General features: G+C 40.2%; 1 protein-coding gene across 1 annotated transcript; it reads left to right on the forward strand.

The window, feature by feature from the left end:
- Positions 1-1,516: 1,516 nt before the first annotated feature.
- emilin3b (elastin microfibril interfacer 3b) lies at positions 1,517-20,274 on the forward strand. Its single transcript, XM_084099429.1, has 5 exons — positions 1,517-2,248; positions 12,260-12,382; positions 13,795-14,054; positions 14,909-15,441; positions 18,531-20,274. Exons 1-5 carry the CDS (start codon positions 2,088-2,090, stop codon positions 19,812-19,814), a joined length of 2,361 nt encoding a protein of 786 aa, XP_083955555.1. The 5' UTR covers positions 1,517-2,087; the 3' UTR covers positions 19,815-20,274.
- Positions 20,275-22,089: the final 1,815 nt, after the last annotated feature.

A 22,089-nucleotide genomic window follows, 5' to 3' on the forward strand; every position in this document is an offset into this window, starting at 1 on the left:
TGTTTTTACAGTGTAGAATATGGCCCTGATGTGTCTTCATACATGGTTGTTAAAAGAATTGAAAATCTACACACTCCATCAATTAGGGTTTGAAGAACTGTTGCCAAACATATAACATGATAACATAATAATCACTGCAATAATGGTCCAGTCATAGACTCTTAAGCATTTGCCTATTTAAATCCAAACAACATTTATTTTTTTATTTTTTCGGGCAGTGTATATCATCTCAAGTCCCTATCTTCCTTCAACTTCCTGATAAAAATTAGTTTTGTTGTTTTCTGATTGATTATGAACTCAACTTTTCACATCAAGTTTGTCATCGGTATGTGTGAATGCATTTGTTCTCTTTGCATTGGTGCATTCTTGCAAGAAGCTTTCTGCAAATAAGACTGCTTGGCGCTCTTTGCTTTAGATAATTATGTGTGAATGAAAAGCAAACATGATATTGTAAATGTGATCTCCTGACACCTACGAGAGAAGTGCTTTTCCTCTGGGTTTAGTAAACACTGAGCAGCTGTTATTGGGTGAGGAATTACTCCTGATCCGGTCACACACTGTCTTAAATTATCTGTCATGCCCCACAATGACCTAAAACTGCATCAGCAGTCGATTGGTCACTGACTGATCGGAGGAGATCAGGTCCAAATCCTGTCCTCATGAAACTATCACACAGTTATACTCACCAAACCAGTTCTGGCTTTTTAGTTTGGTCTTTTTGCTGTTTTAAAACAACAAGATATCAAATAATCTCTATTTCCTCTCTTAATAACTGATCCTGGTCTAATGGTGTATGATTTATAACTGATGCATACACTGCATGTTTATGATGAAATCCACTTTCGCTAGTTTAATGACGGGAAAAATGGTCGGCGCTCCCGGCGCATGGTCTAAAAGTGTTGTCTCTATTCTCTTTACGAGGAATGGGTGTGTTTTTGGGCGTAACCAATCAGAGGCAGATTCGCTATTTACACGGAGGAATTTGCAAGCGGAAAAACTGAACGCTTCTCTAGCGAGGAAACGGATCTGCTCGTGCTCGAGTTTAAAGCAAGCAGACCATCTACGGGACAAAGCGTGTTGTGGACCCGCCTATAGGCGCACATTACTAACACACTCTTTAAATAACAATAAAAAATAATGTGCCATTGACTTTAGACCAGGTTTCAGTTGGTCAATGGCTCAGTCTATTTCAGTTCCTCAAAATAGCAACGCGTCAACAATGCGCCTGAACACACACCTCGTTCTCAGACCAGCAGCCCATGGGCGCACAAATGCATTTCTTATTTAAACAGTGTGGTGCAGGACGTGAAATGATAACTGTGTCCTGCTGAAATTAGCAAAAAACACTTTTGGAGATATTTTTCTGCAGAAATTGAGGAAAAGCACAAAGCAAAAGAAATGTTTGGAGATTTATAGCTGCAGGCACCTGAGAAGGTTATGGGCTGAGGTCAATGAAGGGGGGTGTAGATTTGACACAGAGAAACCCCCCAAAAAATCCTAATCCCAGTGTGCTTTTACACTTGAGCCACAGATTAAAGCTGCACTGACATAAACGAGCAGTGAGAATGGCTCTTGTTTTTGAGCGATCCGGTGGGTTTCTGTTTTGAGAGAAACATAAAGTGAACGGGTTCACCCCTGCTGTCGCCTGCTGGGTCTCATTTCAGGCAGGAGTTTGGGGAGGGATATGCAAATGCCCCGTCAGAGCTGCAGCTGCAGGGTCGAGCTCACCGGCCCACTGTTGGCTGAGGCATCCGAGCGCTCGCAGCGACTCCTGCTTTAGGATTCTGCTACTGCTCTCCTCTCTCTCTCTCTCTCTCTCTCTCTCTGGTGTGTGTGAGCGGTGCAGTGGGCAGGATGGTGCCAGAACAGCAGATGTTTCAATTGCAGCACTGCTTGCCCGCCAGTAACTGAAGTCAGTGCTCCAGAGAAACCTTGTGGGACTCAGCAAGGAAAACAAGCAACACTTCACAACCTCCGGACTCTGCAGCCCTCCCCAGCTTCTGCTTTCGACACACTTTCTCCGTCTTCCTCCACTTTATGGCTTTTTCTGCAAGTGTGTTTGTCAGCCTCTGCTCTGCTGCTTGAAGATGAGGGGGATATTCACGTATGGGGGTCTTCTGTTGGTCACGTTGCTACTGACTTCAGTGGATGCCAAAGGAAATCTCTATGGAAGTCCATACAGATACAATCTACACAAGTCTGGGAGCGTCCCACAACACAACCCTGGAAAACCAATGGGTCACCATAAGTAAGTAAACAGTAAAGTTAGATGTTTGTGTATGAGTGTGTGTGTGTGTACAGAACAGAACAGAAGCCCAATGTATCAAGCATTAGACCATAGGCTGTGAGTGTGTATGGATGTGTGTGTGCACAAGTAATGAAATGTCAAGCAGTGACAGCAGCGTCCTGCAGTTTCATATGCTTCATCTGCAACATTTTTCTGATTCTTTTAATTGCACATGTAGTTTTAGGAGCTCAAATTCATTGAGAGACTACATGTAATGTATGTAGTTAGAGAAATTAATTTATCTCACCTCAGGACTACTAGTGAACTGAAAAAAAGTGATTAAAATAGGATGCAAACTTTTCTAAAATGACAATCATCACAGGACTTAAAATGAACATTTGCTTTTTATGATCGTATCAATTTTAACAACATCATCAACAACAAAAAGTGGTCACACTTTATAATAGGTGGCCTAATGTAGTGTGGCCTCACTGTGTACTAACAATAAATACATACAAGACGATGGATACATACATAACTTTGCATTGTTCTGGAAAATTCCCACATTATTGCCAATGAGTTTGAGGTTTGGTTAGGTTTAGGAGTAAATGTATGATTCGTTTTTAGTGTGAGGGTCGTTACAGTTAGAAGTAAAGTTTACGGTGTAATTAAATGTAATTAAAGTCCTTTAAATGTATTGCAATGCACTAACATGTACAATATGCGCATGAGTTAATTGTATCAAATGGTTAAGTACTATAGTTAAGGCCACCTAATATATAGTTTGACCAAATTTTTGTCAATTACTCAAATTTTATATCTCGATAATGGATGAATATATATATATATATATATATATATATATATATATATATATATATATATATATATATATATCTCATCAGCATCTGCCAACATTAATGACAATGTCAAGGTTTCCTCAATGTTTCAATCATAGCTTCTGAAATTGTTTTGTGTCACCAGATATTTGGAAGGATCCCTAAAGAAATAGCACACATACCTCTGGTTTCACAGACTAGGTTTACGCCTAAACGATTAAAACGCATGCCTGAGCTGTTTTAACTGAACGCATCTTGCACTGACGTACCTTGAAATATATCAGTGCCATTGTTTGGTGTCAAGATGCACACCATGTTTTCTTCCAAGGAATGTATATAAAAGCTACTTAAATGTCCTAATTGAACTAAGACCTAATCCTGACTTAATCTAAACCCTGTTTGTGAAACCAGGTCTTGATGTTTACAGTATACTGTTGCAATACTTAATTTGTAAATTAATAGTTGCACGATCAAAAACAGCGCTGTGACTGATACTGACCATACGACTTCAGTTTTCCCAGAACATTCAATGACGTCACTAAAAAGTGATAGCACAACAATATTTTTAAGAGTAAGTTTCTGTACGGCGCTAATTACTGCCTAGTGTATTATTCTGTCACATATATAGCTACTTTGAAAAACTGAAATATGCTTGACTATCTTTGTAACATTTTGGCGATATTAACTTTTTTTAATATAATCATTTGTCAGATATATACACACTCCAAACTTTCCGATGCTTACTGCACTCAAAAAATAATCAGTAAGCACCAACCAACAAGAATGATTTTAAACTTAAGAAAGCTTATTGGTTAAAATATATATGTTGAGGGCCAATAGCAAAACATATTGCAACACACACACTGTCACCATGTGATGCACAGGATCCGGCTCAAATTAAGCACTGGTCTGAAGTTATAATAAATGTCCTAAAATCAATGACGTTTTGTTCCAAAAGCAGCTCTGGAGCAATCTGAATCCGACCGAAAGATAAGCAGTTGGCATGTTGAGAAAATTCCCATCAAAGACCTGTTGGCATCTAGGAATTCTGAAATGCCAATGGTATCAAATGCAGATCGCAAATGTTGGCAGTGATGTTGCATCTGTCCTCAATGACCCATGTTCTGAGCACTATCTAATACCATACAAACCATTTGTGTATCTGAACATGTTCATCTTGGTCCCTCAGGTAAATCACAACAGCCTGTATATCTCCTGTCTAACTGTTTCCAGAGAGATGCCCATGTAGACAGCATGTTAAGGCTTCCTTGGCATGCTCCCGATTCAAAAGCTGTCGATTAATGACAGCACGATGATAATGATACTGCCTTCTAAGATAGCTTCTTTTGTCCACTGTCTAAGGCAGCATCTCATGCATTCTTCACAGACAAGGCAATCCCAGAATGCATTGTGATGAGCCCAGTGAAGATATTCCATACAGTATTGGACAAAAAAGGGAAATGTTCTTTGCTTTGACAACCCTTGTGTAAAAGAATATGGACGTGGTCATGGCTAGGGAAAAGAGGCCAACTTGGCATGCCAATTTAGCAATTTGGCCTTGTCCACACTAATACGTTTTTGTTTGAAAACGCATCTTTTTCTCTCCTTTTTGGTCTTCCGTCCACACTGACACTGCGTTTTTAGTAACGGAAATTAAGCTTTTTGAAAACGGTCTCCAAAGTGGATACATTTGAAAATGCTGTTTTCACGTTGCAGTGTGAACTGTGAAAACAGAGGTATTTGAAAACTATGACGTATGTTTAGTCATGTGACACATATTGTACCAATAGAAATTCATGTTTATTCCGGTATTGTGCCTGTTATGTGCTATTCACTTCCACACAGTTGCTAAAATATGTTACTTTGCACACTCTTTCATATCACAATCCTGCAAAATGCAACCTGGACGCATCAGTGAATGCTGAGATATTTTGCTAAATAAAATGATCTTGTCAGAAGAATTGCGTGATAACTTGATTATGTCTTGTTCTGTCTGTATCATCTCAGTGAGATTTGATGAGGGTATGAGGGTTGCGCTGTAAGGTGAATTTAGCGTTTTCCAACGTTTCAGTGTGGATGAGAAACATTTAGAAAACGCCTGGAAACGCTAGTGGGGACGGAGAGCGTTTTGAAACGAAAACTCCATTTTCAAATCTATCCGGATTAATGCCTGAGATGATCATGCTAAATTTCTGACACTGTCAGAAAATTATCGCAGGCTATCTTTGGTTGCAAGACGGTGACAACGGACGTATTTGAACCTCTCTCACTGTAAGACGTAGACCCAGCGATTAGGAGCCACGACCACAGAAATCACCACGATTAGTCATCTTTCATCTGGGACAGGCCATATTCTTACAATAGCAGCGTTTCCACTGTCGGGCCAGTCGCGGGATGCTAGTGCGTGCCAGTCACGTTTCCACTGTCACTTCCGGGGCTTGATCTCGTCAGGGCTTCCTCGGGGCCAACGGCCATGGTTTTCTGGCCCGCCGAATACCTTGGTCCAAAGCGGGCCGGCTCGGGCTAGAGGAGTGGTCATAAACAGAGGCGGAGTTTACCTGAGTCTGGAGACGACAGCGGCGGATGATTCTGTCAACTAACATCAGCATTAAAGACTTTTAACATCATTTACCTCAAAACTCACTTTAATGTTTGAATGCCTTCTGTTTGTGATCCGATGTGGATTCTGATCACCGTATAAGGTAGAAATATTTATACGCAATGCAAAAGACTATGCACGCTTGTGCCGCTAACCATTACCATAGTAAACATGGTAAATATGAACGTTTGAATAAATCAGACAAATCATAAAGGCTATCACAATCATGTTTTTAATGTATCTGTCAGTACGTCTCGTCTCTTTATACCGGACTGTCATAAAATAAAACAACTTTTTTTTCGGGAGCTTCCTCTGTTTCTCTGACTGAAAATATAACTAGCCTAATGGGAGAGAGTGCTAAAGCTCCTCAGGTCGTATTTTTGGTGGCATATTTGTAGAAATGATTCAGTTAATTCATTATGATCAATGTATCACTTTTTATTATAAACCGGTGGTAAAACATTGATTATTGGGCTTTAAATATTCAAGTAAACAACAAAAATTGTTTTGCGATCACGCTAGTTTCCAGTGATTTCTTTCTGATTCGTTTTCTGATAAAACTTCAATTATTATTATTTTTTGACTTCCATTTGTTGGTGAAATGATGGGTTAGTGTGACGTCGTTCCAGAGAGGCGTGTTACGGGCGTGTTTTAGTGAAGCGCTGTAGAGCTTCTGGCCAGACAGTGGAAACGCAGTGTGTTTTGGGTTCGGTGCTCCAGGTCCGAGGCTTTTAGCCCCACACGGCCCGTTTAAAGCCCCGGCTCGCACTGGCCCGACAGTGGAAACGCAGCTAATGTGCACGGCATAAGAGCTTAAATACACACGGAGAGGTAATGAGGAAGCTAAATGAACTACAGGTGCATGTAATCAATAACTAATGGAACAAAGTGGCACAGGTAAACTACAATGACAGGAACACAGGCAAACAGGAAACACAGAAAACAGAACCAAAACACAATGAAACTAGAATAAAACAGAGCATACACGTTACAGATATCTTTTGATATATTTTTTAGGCATAGTAAAAAAGTCCTTGACACATTTCTAGCTAGCTAGCTATAGCTAATAAACATATGGTTTAATGGCAGAGGCATTTGAGTGTAACTATATCGCCCCCTTCGGTAAAGGTTTGTTACCTCCTGAGGAACACACATGAAGAACAGTATCTGTATATAAAGGCACTTCTAGAGAAGTCAGGGACTGTCGTTCCATTTCAAAACAAAATGTGAGATTCAAGACAACATTCAAACTTGAAATAAAGCCTCATAAGTGATCTTGAACACTACATAGGCAGCGTGTACACATATAAAAACTGTTTAATTGAATGAGAAACATGTTATAGTAATATCATTATAAAGGAAGCTTAACACTGAAGTGGACATCCCAAAAATAAATGTTTTGAAAGGACAGATTTTGACATAGAAGTGCCATAGACAAAGGTGTTCACATACATAAATGAATACAACTGAACATGTTTCTTGTTCAGTTATGCATGGTAATTGACACCTTGCCCCAGATGCGGTCCATAGTGATTAAGTTGAAAATAACTCAGCTTAGTTTGACATCTATTTCTGCATGTGTCTTTGAATGCTGTGCATGAGAGCAGGTCAAATTAGCAGGACTAAAGGGCCATTTTTATTACTTCTCAGAACTCAAGCTATTCTGGAGGCTGGATACAGAATCTCCATACTAAATGTATCCCATTGTTCAGCGTGTCGCAGCAACTCTTTTCTTGAGTTAATGGATCCTAAAAAGCTTGCATGCACCGTATCTCCATATTAATACTGTCAGTGGCCCCATCCCTTCCACAGCGACTCTTTAAGGCATGACCAATGACTGAACCCAGCGACCGATGAAAGACTGCTTCCATTAGTGTGAGTGAGAGAGTGGATAAGATAGAGAGAACAATGAAAAAATGGAGGGAGATATTTATATGGAGAACGAGAGGAAAATTCTGGCACAACTCCATCTCACAACTAAGCTTTAAGTGCCATTAAAAGCTTTTGACATGCCTGTGTATTACTCAAGGGTGACTAGGGGTCATTTTAAACAATGCTGGCCATTTATATTTAGATTATGAAAATCCACAGCTAACTCCTGAGCTAGATGATGGTCTAAAATAATTTGTGTGGCTCTGCTGTTTTTGCACTAGTCACATGTAGCCAGCTGCATGAAGTCTGGTCCATAATGTCAGGCCAAGAACTTCCCCTTTAGACAGAAAGAGACAAATGACTGGCATGTACAGTTACCAATAGTCCTTTTTTATTATTATTTAGTATTCGGTGCTGTTTATGGGTGGGAAATATGAAATCAAATAAATAATAAAGAATAGGCTGGTGGGTTAAAAACAACACATTGGGCTGCGTGAATGATTATTCAGAAGAAATTGCATAAACATTTATAGACTTCCAATAGTACACTGAAAAAAATGTTGGCAGTGGATCTGTAGTTAACAGCAACATAACGTGTTTAATAACCCTAAATCATGATTTCTCATGGAAGCAAAATTCACCTATCAGCAAGGAGTCGAACGTGTCCATCCTGAGCTTTATTGGAAACTGATTGTTGGGTCAATGTTGTATTGAAGTCAGTCAGTTTGGTGTGCTCTCCAGCTTTCTTTGCTATTTGCAGCAGAAGGTCAAAAAATATCGTCTTTCTGAGGCTAAAACAAGTTTTGCACCTCTTTCTTCATGTGGTGTACCTCAGGTGTATGTACTAGGCCCCTTCACACTGTCACCGATTCATCACTGCATTTTACCCTGAGATGAATCCAGCACACACAGAAGACACACCGGCTGAGACATCTCTCCGATAGCCTCTTTACTCCATTCCTCTGACAGATAAACTCTCACGTTTTCCTCGTGCTGTGTGGTCTTTGTGGTTTGGGAGATCAGCCCGTAGAGCTAATATTCATCTTTCATATGCGACACACAGATCATAGGCTCTGTTTAATACATCACAGGAGGCTCTTAGATCACTTTACATGTCTGACAATGTGTTTATTTGTCCTTTCACAAGTCACAGTACTGTAATTCAAGCAGCTTCACAAGATACTTTGCTCCATATTACAAATGCAAATGCATGGAATACGATAATGTAAATAATGTAAAAAGCCTTTTTTGTTGTTAAACATTGTTTTTTTCTTCAGCTGACAGAAACTTAAGCAATGCTTGCAACTTACATGCATCTGTGTCATGTCTCTCCTGTTCTTCCTGTCGACATAATTTGATATTGATTGAATCAACTCATGTAGATATGGTTGGACTGAGTTGAGCATTTGAACACCTGGACTCATTTTGCTTGACTACAGAGGTTGTTCTTTTTCTTCTAAGTGTGCGCTCACCTGAGAAGCAAATGCTGAATACTGAAGTCTGTTTTTCGTTACCCACAGTCAGAAAATGTTGATGCAGTTATTCCCATTCCCTTCATTTGCATGTGTTTGCACAGATCTGTTTAATGCCTCCTAAATGAAAGAGACAAGTCACAGGGGTCATTCCAGTTGTTGCTGTAAGTGAGAAATGCTCTCACTATAACTCACACAACACAACTTCAGACACGCATTTTTGGAATAGTGAGTAATTTCTTGCATTAGATTTCTTTTTTCTACAACTTTTCATGTCTGGCTCGCTTAGTCAAAATGCTGCATCTTATTAAGGCCAAATTACTTTAATATGACTTAGTCATTTTAGTCACTTATAAAATTAGACTTGAATATGTTGATGATGAATCCAGAAAATTAAGTAAATGTTACAGATTAAAGGGTTTAGCAGAAGTGGCTGTTACATAAATTATACAATTGACCCTTCGCAGGAAGCGATCTGACCAATCATAATCCGCCATTTTTGTCCGACAAATCGGCCAGGAGAGTTAGTAGATTAACGTTGGAGGATTTAACCTTGAAAAACGGAGTGTACTGACGTCTTTCCGCGGTTAAAACAACATTCCTTCTTATGTTCATTCATGTTTATTTGATGCTATAAATGAACTAAGGAAGAGATGATCGGTTCACGAGAAGCTTTAACTGAGGCTCTACAGCGATCTGTCAGACACATTAAAGAGCCACAAAATGGTATTTATTGTTTAAATTTCTTTAAAAAATGACCAAATTTGAAAGTTGAGCCTTTGTTTCATATCAAAAGTAACCTGGTCTGTCCTGTCTGTCGGCGCGTTGTCAGTGTCCTCTCTGCTCCGCGATGTGTTTTTCACTGCGTGAGAACATGTGTGGCGTGAGAGCGGCGTGGCTTGTCGGACATAGCAACAGTAACTAAAGGGGGCGGGTCTTTGCGAACGGCAGAGAATGTCTAATAAGGGGAGAAGTTCCACTCTCAGTAAACTTCCGGCTTCTGAACTGGTTGCAGTTCCACTCTGGCTCCACATGAGGGCGCTCACAGGACGAGTGCAGAATGAATGGAGGTCTATGGCGCTATACCCCTCAAAATCCACTTTTCTCAGGATATAATTTTTTGTCTAGTAATTTGAATGTTGTATTCGAAAGGAGATGCTAAGAAATTACACACTGCTGGGTGTTCGATTTTTTAGAGTCACTTATTTGCTTAAAAAGTCTTTTAAAATGTCAATGACGTCATACACATCGTACGACCAGCTTATCCTTCAGTCACTTTGGTGCTTTCTTTTCTCTCGAGGCATCGACAACACAGCTGACACAGGTAAACACACGTGCTAGAAGAGTTTTTGTTTTGTTGTTTTAAAAGACCACGCCGAAAATACACACGATGCCATCAAGCGGTATCTCTGGTCGTAATCAGTCCTTCACTGACCAATCAGCGTTCATTAGCAGAATGCTAGCGTGTTATGGGCAACAACAACTCAACCTGTAAGAAATCTAAAGGACATAAGTACTCGTTCATTCAACTTTCGACCTATAACCCATGTTGAACTTGCAAAACCTACAATCAAATCTGAGATTTCTCAACGGCAATCGGGTGAAAGAGACAAATTTAGCCGTCTAGCCCCATAGACTCCCATTCATTCTGCACTCATGGGCAATCAGTGGAACTCTGGTGAAACTACAACCAAAATTCGGTACAATGGGACTTAATAGGGAGTGGGCAGGCTCTCCGTAGACGGGCTCTGTGAACGGTCAATTATTAACATGAACAATTCAGGTCATATTACCTAAAAAAATGCTGTTTTCAGTTAAATGCAGTTGTGCAATGCAGTGATGGGTTTCCATGTTTTATGTATTTACACACTATTGTTTAATAATCTCCAAGCTGTTTTAAGACAGAAACGTGAAGACACACCAGACTTCTACCAAGTTCTCAGATCAGTTGACTGGCCACATTTGTAATTATGGTCATTAATGTCAGGGATCTCTCTACACCTGAACTCTCTTACACACTGTGAATGACTGAAGCTCTATCCCAGTCCAGATCTCTCAAGCAGAACCGCTGTTGAACAGCAGGACTCGGAGGTTTGCTCCAGGCTCACTGGAAGACGCCAGCTCTAGTACAGCAATGCATGACTGCTCTCCAGTCAGACACTCTCGTTTCTGTGAGCAATATGTGTGTGAAGACATGTAGGCCGTGCAAATGAATGGCCAAATGTGGGTTTCCTTGTGTGCCTTGTGTATCACTTCAACAAAACTGTTTGTTTATAGCTGATGATAGCACTAGACAGTCATAAATCAGATTTCATCAGCTGTTGAACTGTGTTATTACTGTATAATGTGGTTCCTGATGGGGTTAGTAAACATGACTTTGGGTTTGACAGAATAGCATATTTCTATACTATTCATACAATGTTTTAGTAAGCTGAGAGCAAGCACTATAAAATCAGACTGATGGAATATAAATAATTTACATGATGACATTTAATGATATACAATATAAATCTCAGAATTGTCTAATATTTAAAATGTATTGACCTGATCAGTATATTAATTATATTTTTGCAGTATGCAGTATTTACAGTTTCCACAAAATGCAATTTTGTTATCCATGCATGTAATACCCAATAACCTAACAAAATTGAGAAGCACCAGTGTTGGGGAAAGTTCCCTTTAAAAGTAATGCATTACAATATTGCCTAAACAAGTAACCAATTGCCTTGTAATTGTTACTTCGCATGGACAGTAATGGCTTACGTTACTTTTGCGTTACTTTTTCTGTTACCATTCTGGAGGAGAACTGTTGAAAGTTCAACATTATTACTTCAGCGATAAAAGCAGAAAAGCAGCATTTCATTGTTTTCTGCATTTTGAGGAATTCTGAGTCTTTTTCTTTTGTTCAAGTGAGATGAGTAAATGCATGCTCACATTTAGTCTAGATCTTCAATAACTGATAAGAATGTAAGAACTGATAATGTTTCAGTATGATGATAATGAAGAATGTAAGAACTGATAAGAATGTAAAATGTGTACCTTGAAATGCAATGTAAGTCGCTTTGGATAAAAGTGTCTGCCAAATGCATTAATGCAAATGTAATAACCATCATGTTCACACTCAGTGCACACAACTACTTATACTTGAACAAATAAATGAGTTTCCATCATGAAGCTTAGCACTGCTAATAATATAAAAAGCCTTGCTTTTCAGACTTCTTCATTGTGAATGTCTCTTTCCTCTCGACAGGAACTTCTGTGCTTACGTGGTCCAGAAGAACGTCACCTGTGTGATGCAGGATGGAGTGGCCACATATGTCATGCCAGAGTACACTACCAAGTGCATATGGGGACAGAAATGTCCTGTGCTCATGTAAGTCATGCACTAAGACTATTGAATGGAATAAAATGTAGAGGGACTTTAGTGTTAGACCAAAATATAGTTTCAAATGGATGTTTATTTTTCAAAACAGCAGGAGAAAGATGGTCTCAAACATGTTTATTTGAATGTTAAATGTTTTGGTGGTGTTTGAAGATGTCGAGCACTTTTCATTGTGTCCTTGAGTTGCCCTCTAGTGGCCACTCAGAATACTGTTCAAAGTCTAGTGAAACTGTGTCATGTTGCATGTTTTTAAACTGGAATACACTGAAAAAAAGTGAAAAGTGCTTTTTTATATTAGTTTAATTAAAAATCATGTTTTTTAAACCTTAAACCTATTTTGTTCAGCTTGCCACAGAAACAACATAGAAACAGTTAAGAGGAAAAAATAGTATTTTTAAATAGTGCTGATTTTTCTGAGTTGTATTCATTTTTTCTTTCTTGCGTTTGCTAGTACATAACAGAAAATATGATTCCTATTTTAAAAAGAAATTCACAATAAACATTAAGGTCTTTTGAAGTTGTATTTATTTATTGTAGGTAAACTAAATTAAACATTAACTAACAAAATGTTTTTAGTTTTATCCCATGTGAAAATGTTACTTTCATATTAATTTAGCTTTTGTTTATGGTGAAATTAAGTTGTAAAAAGCCAAGAGATAATGATTTTGACCGACATTAAGTAACATTTTGACCTACATTTAAGTAACATCAAATATATCTGATTATATGAACAATAAGTACTGTATGGTATGGTCTTTAATAATATATAATCTTTTTACTTTCTATTTGTCTTGAGTGTTTTTTCTCAAAATTATATTTATGGCTTTTATTCAAACAAATATTAAATTCTGATTAAATATTAATAAAAAACCTTTCTTTTCCCAATCAGTTTGGCTGTAACTGTCACAGCTTGGTTGCAGCAGAGATGCAGTCTTTATTCAGAAACAAACTCAAATCTTCACGTAACACTCAAGAACAGGAACGTATAGAGACACACAGGGCTTAAATAGACAGAGCAAACCAATCAAAGAAAGTGAAACTTAATCAAACCATTTGTAACCTCGGAGGCTAACAGGAGGGGAACAGAGGATGACGGGACTAATAAACAGAACAAGAAGACCAACCTAACAGAGATGAACAGAACAGAAAATTATATCAAAAGCAAACTCTAAGCATGACCAAACTCAAAACGTGACAGTAACAAATTCGAGTTGGTTTTAATTTGGTCCAAAATATATATATATATATATATATATATATTTTTCAGTGCATCATTACGGTCATGGCTGAATGTCAGTGAATAAAAGCCCTGAAGCTGATCTCGTTTTACACAGGGCAAACCGCGGGATGGTGAAGTGTGAAGCTCATCCTGTTTGTGACATTCAGTGTGTTTTTCCCCGCAGGTATCGGACACTCTTCAAACCACAGTACAAAATCGGTCATAAAACCATCACTGAACTGGAATGGCGTTGTTGCCCCGGTTTCTCTGGAGAGAACTGCTTTGACGGGTCGACCTCTGACCCGGATGCCATGATGCCACCCTTCAAGGGCTCGTTCCCTCGGCCCGGGGTCAAGGGTTACCCCAGGGGTCATCCCAAGACCCCCTTTCCTGGAGGACACCCCGACAACAAACCCATCCCTAGTGGGTTCATACCAAGCTATGGTAAATGCAAGTTACACATCTCACCATTAGCAGTTTGATTATTAATGTGACACTTGCATTAATATTTGGGGAAAGTATAATGGTAATAAATAGATCATTACAAAGTTATAATGTTTACAATGGTACTGTACATTATGCAAGGGTTTCCCTTTTTTTTTGTCATAAAATATTTATTTGGAGTAGATTTGAAGTTAATATTTCAATAATTTGACAACACTCTCACATTTTTAATGGCTCTCTGATGTCCGTTAATCGTCACATGACATGCAAGTACACAGCAAAATCCCCAGTGTTAAAGTAACACTGCTCAGTGTTTATATAATCCACACCAGAGTGTTATAAGTAACACTGAAGCAGTGTTAAAGTTAATGAGATAATTAAGTGATTAATTGAGTGATGATTGAGCATTATTGAAGACACCTGATGTTAACAAGCAGAATCACTGAAGGAGAAAATCACACATTTTAAGTCACCATTATGGTGATCGGTGTCTGCTTTAGTTGGGACTTGACCCTTACATTTTTAACTTTAGATTTAGTTTGGCTGCTGTAATTCAGTTTTAATATCCAGATGAACAAAGAGAAAAAGTGATCTGATGGTGTTGGTTGTGTTTTAACAATCATTATTGACCTGAATCACTGAACTCATTTAGAGCCTAATCTCTGAGTTAGGTTTACTTTATTGATTATAACAGCACTGTTCGTGCATAGCATAATATATTTTTTTAGCATTTTTAATGTAATCCAATGGATTTCTTAAAGTTGTTCCACTAACCGCCAGAAACCCTGATCTACACTTTTCTAATTTCGTAAATGTAGATTGTAAAGGTGTAAAAGTTTCTCACTTCTTCCAAGGTCCAAAAGCGGGAGTCTCCGGTGAACGCTTGGACCGCATTGAAGAAAACCTTCGTAAACTCTCTCAAGATCTGGACACGTTGAACGGCCTAGTGTCTGGCATGGAGGAGCGTCTGCGCGTCTCTCTGCGCGAGGACACCAGGAAGATGCTGAGCTCTTTGCTCAGTGGCGCCCCCCGGCTGCTGGACACCTCTGTGGGCTTCGGGCTGATCCCTGAGGGCACGCCAAACGGTTTAGACGGCGAGGCGAACCTCCCTGGTTTTGGAGAGTTGGTGGGAAATGTGATGGAGGTCAGAGATGAGCTGAAGGTCAAGAGCGAGATGCTGGACGAGATCCGTGGAATGGTGATGGGACACGATGGCCAGTTAAAGCGGCTGATAGACACTGCCACTGGGAGACCCATCCCTGGGGATCAGCGGCGTCTAGAGGAGCTCCTGGACTCCAGACTGGCCGGAGTGAGGGCCGATGTCCTCGATGGCCTTGAGAGGAGACTGACGGGTCTGGAGAATCACTGTGATGAGAGAATTGGTCAGGTGAGTTGATCACTCAACTTTTCACCAAGAATAAGTTGGACCGTTGAGCATAATGGCATTTGTTTTTGGCATTACTACTCTTTAGAGACACTAGATGATCAAATCAATGCAATATTCAATCATGCATTGAATCATGCATCTATTACGCAGTAGCAAACTCACACTCTCTCAGTATGACTCATGCAGTACTGTTTAAATACGTAGGGTCTTGTGTTTAATCTCTCAGCTGTTACATTTACACGAGTTCCTCCTGTGGTGAAAATCAAGCTTTTATAATATAATAATAATACATTTTATTTATAATGCGCTTTTCTGAAACCCAAAGCGCTACAAACAATAAAACAAGTAAAGTACAAAGTACAGGAGTAATACAAAATAATCATTACAGTGCAACCCAATAAAATACTAGTCATGACAGTTCAAGTAAGCAATTTTAAAAAGATGTGTTTTTAACAACTTCTTGAAACTGGCTAATGTAGGAGCGTCTCTAACAGTAAGAGGAAGTGCATTCCATAACCTGGGTGCCGCAACAGAGAAAGCTCTCTCCCCCATAGATTTTAATCTACAGGGAGGCTGCTGAAGAGTAAGAGAATCCGTAGACCGAAGGGAATGAGAAGGCGCATACAGGCTGACTAAGTCACAGATATAAGAAGGAGCGATTTCATGCATAGCTTTGTACGTTAGTGTAAGAGTTTTAAAAGCAATACGTGACTGGACAGGTAGCCAATGCAAACTATAAAGCACACCTGTAATGTGCTGACGTGGTGAAGTGCATGTAAGCACACGTGCTGCTGAATTCTGAATGTACTGCAGGCGTTTTATAGATTTAGCAGGTAAACAACAAAAAGTGCATTACAATAATCAATCCTGGATGTAACAAATGCATGAATAAGCCTTTCAGCGTCAGGTAGAGTAAGACAGGGCCTAATTCTTTCAATATTTCTTAGATGATGGAATGCAGATTTAGTAATACTCTTAATATGAGAGTCTAGTGTTAAGTGGGCGTCAAAAAAAAATCACACCAAGGTTACGAGCACAAGAAGATGGAGATAAATGTTTTAATGTTGTTTATTTGTCTATGTGGTGTTTTTAATATGTTTTAAGACAAACCATGTGTAAATTCATAAGTCGGTTTGAAATCGCTGGTGTTTCTGACGTCACAAACAACCTTGTAACCAATCAGATCAACGTGTGATCGTCAACGAGTGGATCTTTGAGCTGAGTGAGTGAGTGGAGGCGGGGCTCATTTGCATATTCATAGAACCAGGTATACTAAATGAGGCAAGGGTGTCAAGTTACATTCAAGCTATTTTAAGGCATGAATACAAAATTTTCAAGAAAAAAAAAACATTTAAATATGTCATTTTGGTGTGATTTTGATGGTGATCAAAATGAGTTTTAAGGGCTAAAATTACTGACTACAGGGGGACTTTAAGACATTACCAGCTATGTTTACTAGGACACTCGCCAAGACTGGCATTTTTACTTAATTTTGTGTGAATTCGTCAGTTCAAGCGTAAGAGAATTCAATGCAAGAAAGGCTGATTTATACTTCTGTGTCAAACCTACGGGGTAGCCATGTCGTAGGCTGTGTGTAGCACGCATAGCCTATGGCGTACCCTGTTGTGCAACCTCTCCAAACATTTAACAACGCGTCAGTTCTACACAGGCCGCGAGCGCTGTGATTGGTCTGCTAGAACCCCTCCCTCAGGTAAAAAAAAAAAATCAGCGATAGCGTCGCATCATACGCCTCATAAGCACTTCTGCTTGCGACATAACTACAGAGAAAACAAAGATGGACCAAGTTGAGTCCAAGTGTTCATTTGCTGCCATCACTTCTGCTGCTTCTACGACAACGTACACAACAAGCTTATTCTTCTTCGGCTTTTGCCTTGAGACCGTGTGTTACACCATCAACATGCCTGTGGACACTGACTACTAGTGGTCAGCATGTGTAATTGCACGTCAACGCAGACAATGATGCAGAAGTATAAACAAAAACAGCCCATAGCCGACGGCGTAGGTCTGAAGTATAAATCAGCCTTAAGCACTTGACTTTCTGGCTGAGTGCATTGTATGTTTGCGCACTGTAAACTTCTTGTCCTGTAATAATGTAGGGAACCACCCATTGTACATTAATCATCAAACAGTTTAAGTTTTACATACATATATATATATACAAGTTAGTTTTAATCTAAATGACACGTGTGCTGAGTGAGCGATCAGCAATCAAGAGAAGTGTGCGTGCTCTCTCTCTCTCTCTCTCTCTCTCTCTCTCTCTCTCTCTCTCTCTCTCTCTCTCTCTCGTCAGTTAACGTTAGTAATATGTGCATTGTTTTACTTTATTTGCTATTGACAAATCCGACAGAACTACATACTTTCCAGTGATGTCTATGAAAAAGGGATGTGCTCGACAAGCTCAGTCCACTCCGCGCTTCGTTTATTAGCTTGCCACACCAGATATATATGCGTAAATTTTTAAGTTGTTTAACATTCTATTAATTCGATACATTTACTTCATATAGCCTTCTCAGATTTATCCATTCTGCTCTCTGTTTGCTCCGTTGTCAGTGTTTCTTTGTCACAAGCACTGTACTGTACACGCTGTGTGGTTGTTGGTATCGGAGCATTTTAATGAGTACAAGTACGAGTAACACAAGCGCAGTATCGAGCCCAGTATATATATCTTTGGTATTAATATATAAGTACAGACTAGGATTCATTAATCTAAGGCCTGGTTTCACAGACAGGGCTTAGATTAATTCAGGATTTTAGTGCATTTAAGTAGCTTTTATAAATGTGTCTTAGAAAAACAACAACTGGTATGCATCTTGAGACAAAAAAAATGGCACTGATATATTTTAAGATATGCCAGTGCAAGTTTCTTTCAGTTAAAACAGATCAAACGTGCATTTTAGTCTTGGACTAGTCTTAAGCCTTGTCTGTGAAACCGGTGGTACAAGTATAAAGAACTTATTCAGCATTCAAATTAAACTGAATATAATACAAGTTTTTGAGGCAGAGCATAATCATCTATGACACAAAATGTATTCTGTTTAAAAGTATGTTTTCCTGTGTCCTGTCCTTAGGTTAAGCAGCAGTGTCATGACGAGCACTTAACAGGTCAAGAACAGATCCAAGTCTCCCTGGATGGCCGAGAGACGGGCTTGAGGAAAGAGCTGGGTGAGCTGCAGGCACAGATCCTGGGTCTAACGGTGACCGAGAGCTGCTGCGGCGAGGTGAACAGCCTGACCCAGAGGATGTTCCAGCTGGAGGACTCGGTTACGGGCCTGACCGAGTCCCAGAGGCAGCTACACGTGGACATGACTGACCAGACACTCCACATCGAAACCCTACTGGAGAGCCGGATGGTGGACCTGGAGGGCAGGATTAATGCCTCTGAACATGGACACCAAGATGGGTTCAGCTCCCTGGATGGGTTTAAGACTTTGTTAGACGATAAGCTGAAGACATTGGAGCGGCGTCTGTTCGTAGCGGTGGAGGAGTTGAGCAACGCCACAGCACCGGCGCTGCTAGAGGGGCAAGTGGTGCCAGCACTGGAGACGGAGATCGACAGTGTCCGGAGGAGGCTGGAGGCCGACCTGGATGGGATGCAGAAGCAGATGTCCGTCCTCGAGCTCCTCTGCACCTCTGCGTGCTCCCCTGCCTCCAGCCCGGACACGGCCCTCATCCAGACGGAGGTAGAAGACTGTAAGGAAACAGAAAACAAGATAATGGACCGCCTGGACGTGCATTCAAGCAAACTGGACCATCTCAACAGCACCTTACTGGGTCTCCTAACACAGCTGTCCCAGGAGGACAAAGAGGGCTCTATTCAAGGGGAAATCACTCTCCTGAAGATCAATGTCAACTCCGTCAATCGTACCTTGAAGGGTCTACGGGATTCAGTCAGCCTGTTTGCTCGAGAAGTCGGCAAGGTGAACTCCACATGGGAGGAACGGGAAAGCCGTTTGGTCACTCAGGTGCAGGGCATCTCGGATCTGGTGGAGCGGCAGGCGTCCATGCTTGGGTCCGGGGAGCGGAGGCTGATCCAGTTGAAGGGGGAACTCCAGAGCTTGCGACGGAGGTTAGCCGGGGAACTGCAGGGTTGTCGCTCCACAACGCTGGGAATGCAACGGGAGGTGATGGGGGTGGACAGCCGAATCACCCAGGTTGAAGGACAGTGTGGCAGCCTAAGTGAGTTGGCTGATGACCTTGAGAGAATCCGCAGTGAGCTGGAAAGACATTCGGACAGCTTCCTGGAGCAGGTCAGCGGGACACTAGAAAGCCATTCTGAGCAGCTGGTCCAACTGAAGGACGGTCTTAAAGACTGCATGAGCAAAACGGACCCCGCAAGGGGTGACGGTCAGTAATCCTTCCTCTACAGAGAAACCACAAGGCCTGAGGTTGTACAAACTTGCAATATTTGTGTTCCCTCAACAGGGCATGTTGTCTCCTATTATTTGTTTTAAGCCTTTATACCGAGTTTTGTTAACTTATATGAGGAAAGTGTGACTGCATTATTAAACATATTTGACGATTTGTTAAATGAAGTAACAAACATGCAAAACACATGAAAGCGAATGTTATGACACTACTAAGCTGCTACGGGTTTCTAATGGCAAGTACTGTTCACTACCTTCTCATCTCAGCATCCAAGTCATCTCCTGATTTTATTACTGTATCATAACACTACGAAGCTACACATTTTTTTTTTTTTTTTATAAAAGTTTGATGAGTGTGAAATAGGTTGTTTTAAAAATATATTTCGCATTATTGAAATGTTTTCTAAGAGATTATAATTTTTCATTAATAAAAGCGAGTTGTGAACTGAAGAAAAAAAGTTTGTCAACTATTTCCTTTATATTCTGATTATTCTGATTCTGATGGATCATTTGTGGAAGTTCCAGTAATGACCACCCAGTGTCATCAAGAACAAACTAATCAAACTTTCATTACTACAAAATAAACCCAGTTTGACATTCATGACAAGCTGAATGGACATTCATATGCTGAATACGTGGTAGATTACCAAATAACTGGACACAAAATATTGTTGTTTAGTTATTTAAATTATTAAATGATTTTATTATATAAGAATATTATTATATAAGACATGAAACTAGCACCGGTCATGTAGGTTAAATTGTATGCATGTATAGAAAGTGGTCAATACTGTTCAGCAGTCATCATACTGAAGTATCTATTCCAGAGAAATATTTTATGTTTATCGTATTAATGATCAAATGTTATGCTATACACAAATAAATATTTCATATTCGTATCTATATGTAACGTTGTGGTTGAATGATAGGAGGAAACAGGATCCACGTGCAGCAAACTTTATTAAATAAACCCAAAACTAGACAAACTCAGACACGGGACACGGGACACGGGACACGGGACACGGGACACGGGACACGGGACACGGGACACGGGACACGGGACACGGGACACGGGACACGGGACACGGGACACGGGACACGGAGAGCCAACATACAATAACAAGAACTCACAAAGACTGAGACTAGACACAGGGCTTAAATACACAGGCAAACAAGCTAAACAAGATAACAAGGGGGCGTGGCTAATTAGAAACACCTGGGAAGACTAATAAACAAGAAAAACTACAAAGTACTACAAAACATGGCACAGAACAGGGAATAACAAGAGTCCACACAAGACAAGGGGAACACAAGACAGGAATCATGACACCATATATGATTCATATTCCAACCCATTTTCTTTTATACTGGGTGAACATTATTTTATATGCTAATACAGACACAAGCATCTGTTTGACTCATACTATTTGTTTGACTCATACTATTTTCTTTTTCTTTTTTTTTTCCTACATTTCATGATAACCATGTGATAATATATCTGGGTTTAAATATTCATACTCATTGCAATGAGAGGAAGAGTGATAACATGAATGTAGACAAACACACTTTTTAAATTTTTCATGAGGGCATTGTTTGTAGTGTTTTGGCCTCAGAGACAGATACAATCCGTCCCTGAGCTGCGCTGTAAAAACACCCACTATTATAACAAGGCCATAGCAGTGTGTGTGTGTGTGTGTGTGTGTGTGTGTGTGTTGGATAAAAGGACACAAAAAAACAAATAAGTGGACTTTTCTGACATTAAAAGCTCTACTTTTATTGAGCACACACACACACACACACACACACACACACACACACACACACACACACACACACACACACACACAGGTGCGACCAGAGAATAAAAGGGCTCCTGTAGTACACACCAACAATTTCTTTTGTCTTCAGGATCCATTTGTTTATGTACGTGTGAAGACAATCACTCAGCCACGCGTCTCCGGAAGTGCAGTATGTGCCTCCGTATCAGAGCTGGTGGGCGGAGCTGCTATTACTAATGTGAGAGGCCTAATTCTGTGGAATTAGATGCAGAGAGAGTGAAGACAGGTGTTATTTTCAGATCTGCCCCCTCTGCTGGCCCGCACAATAGCAGTGCTCGTGGTGGCGATCTCTGGAACCCGACAAGAAGCGTTTATTCGCCCTTAGTTTGCAAACCCTTCCTAGTTGTTTGCACCTTCGTGAGTGTTGAAGTTTAGAGAGGACGTTGTTCCTCTGGTTAGACTGAAGAGCTGAACCCTCCCCCTGA

Source organism: Abramis brama (genome assembly GCF_963993115.1).
Source record: "Abramis brama genome assembly, chromosome: 22".
Classification (NCBI taxonomy): Eukaryota; Metazoa; Chordata; class Actinopteri; order Cypriniformes; family Leuciscidae; genus Abramis; species Abramis brama.

What these genes read in the sequence shown, in the direction of transcription:
- emilin3b (XM_084099429.1), top strand. Translation starts at nt 2,088, where the DNA reads ATGAGGGGGATATTCACGTATGGGGGTCTTCTGTTGGTCACGTTGCTA. An exon ending in AAACCAATGGGTCACCATAA is followed by an intron (nt 2,249 to 12,259) that starts GTAAGTAAACAG and finishes TCCTCTCGACAG; the next exon opens with GAACTTCTGTGCTTACGTGG. An exon ending in TGGGTTCATACCAAGCTATG is followed by an intron (nt 14,055 to 14,908) that starts GTAAATGCAAGT and finishes ACTTCTTCCAAG; the next exon opens with GTCCAAAAGCGGGAGTCTCC.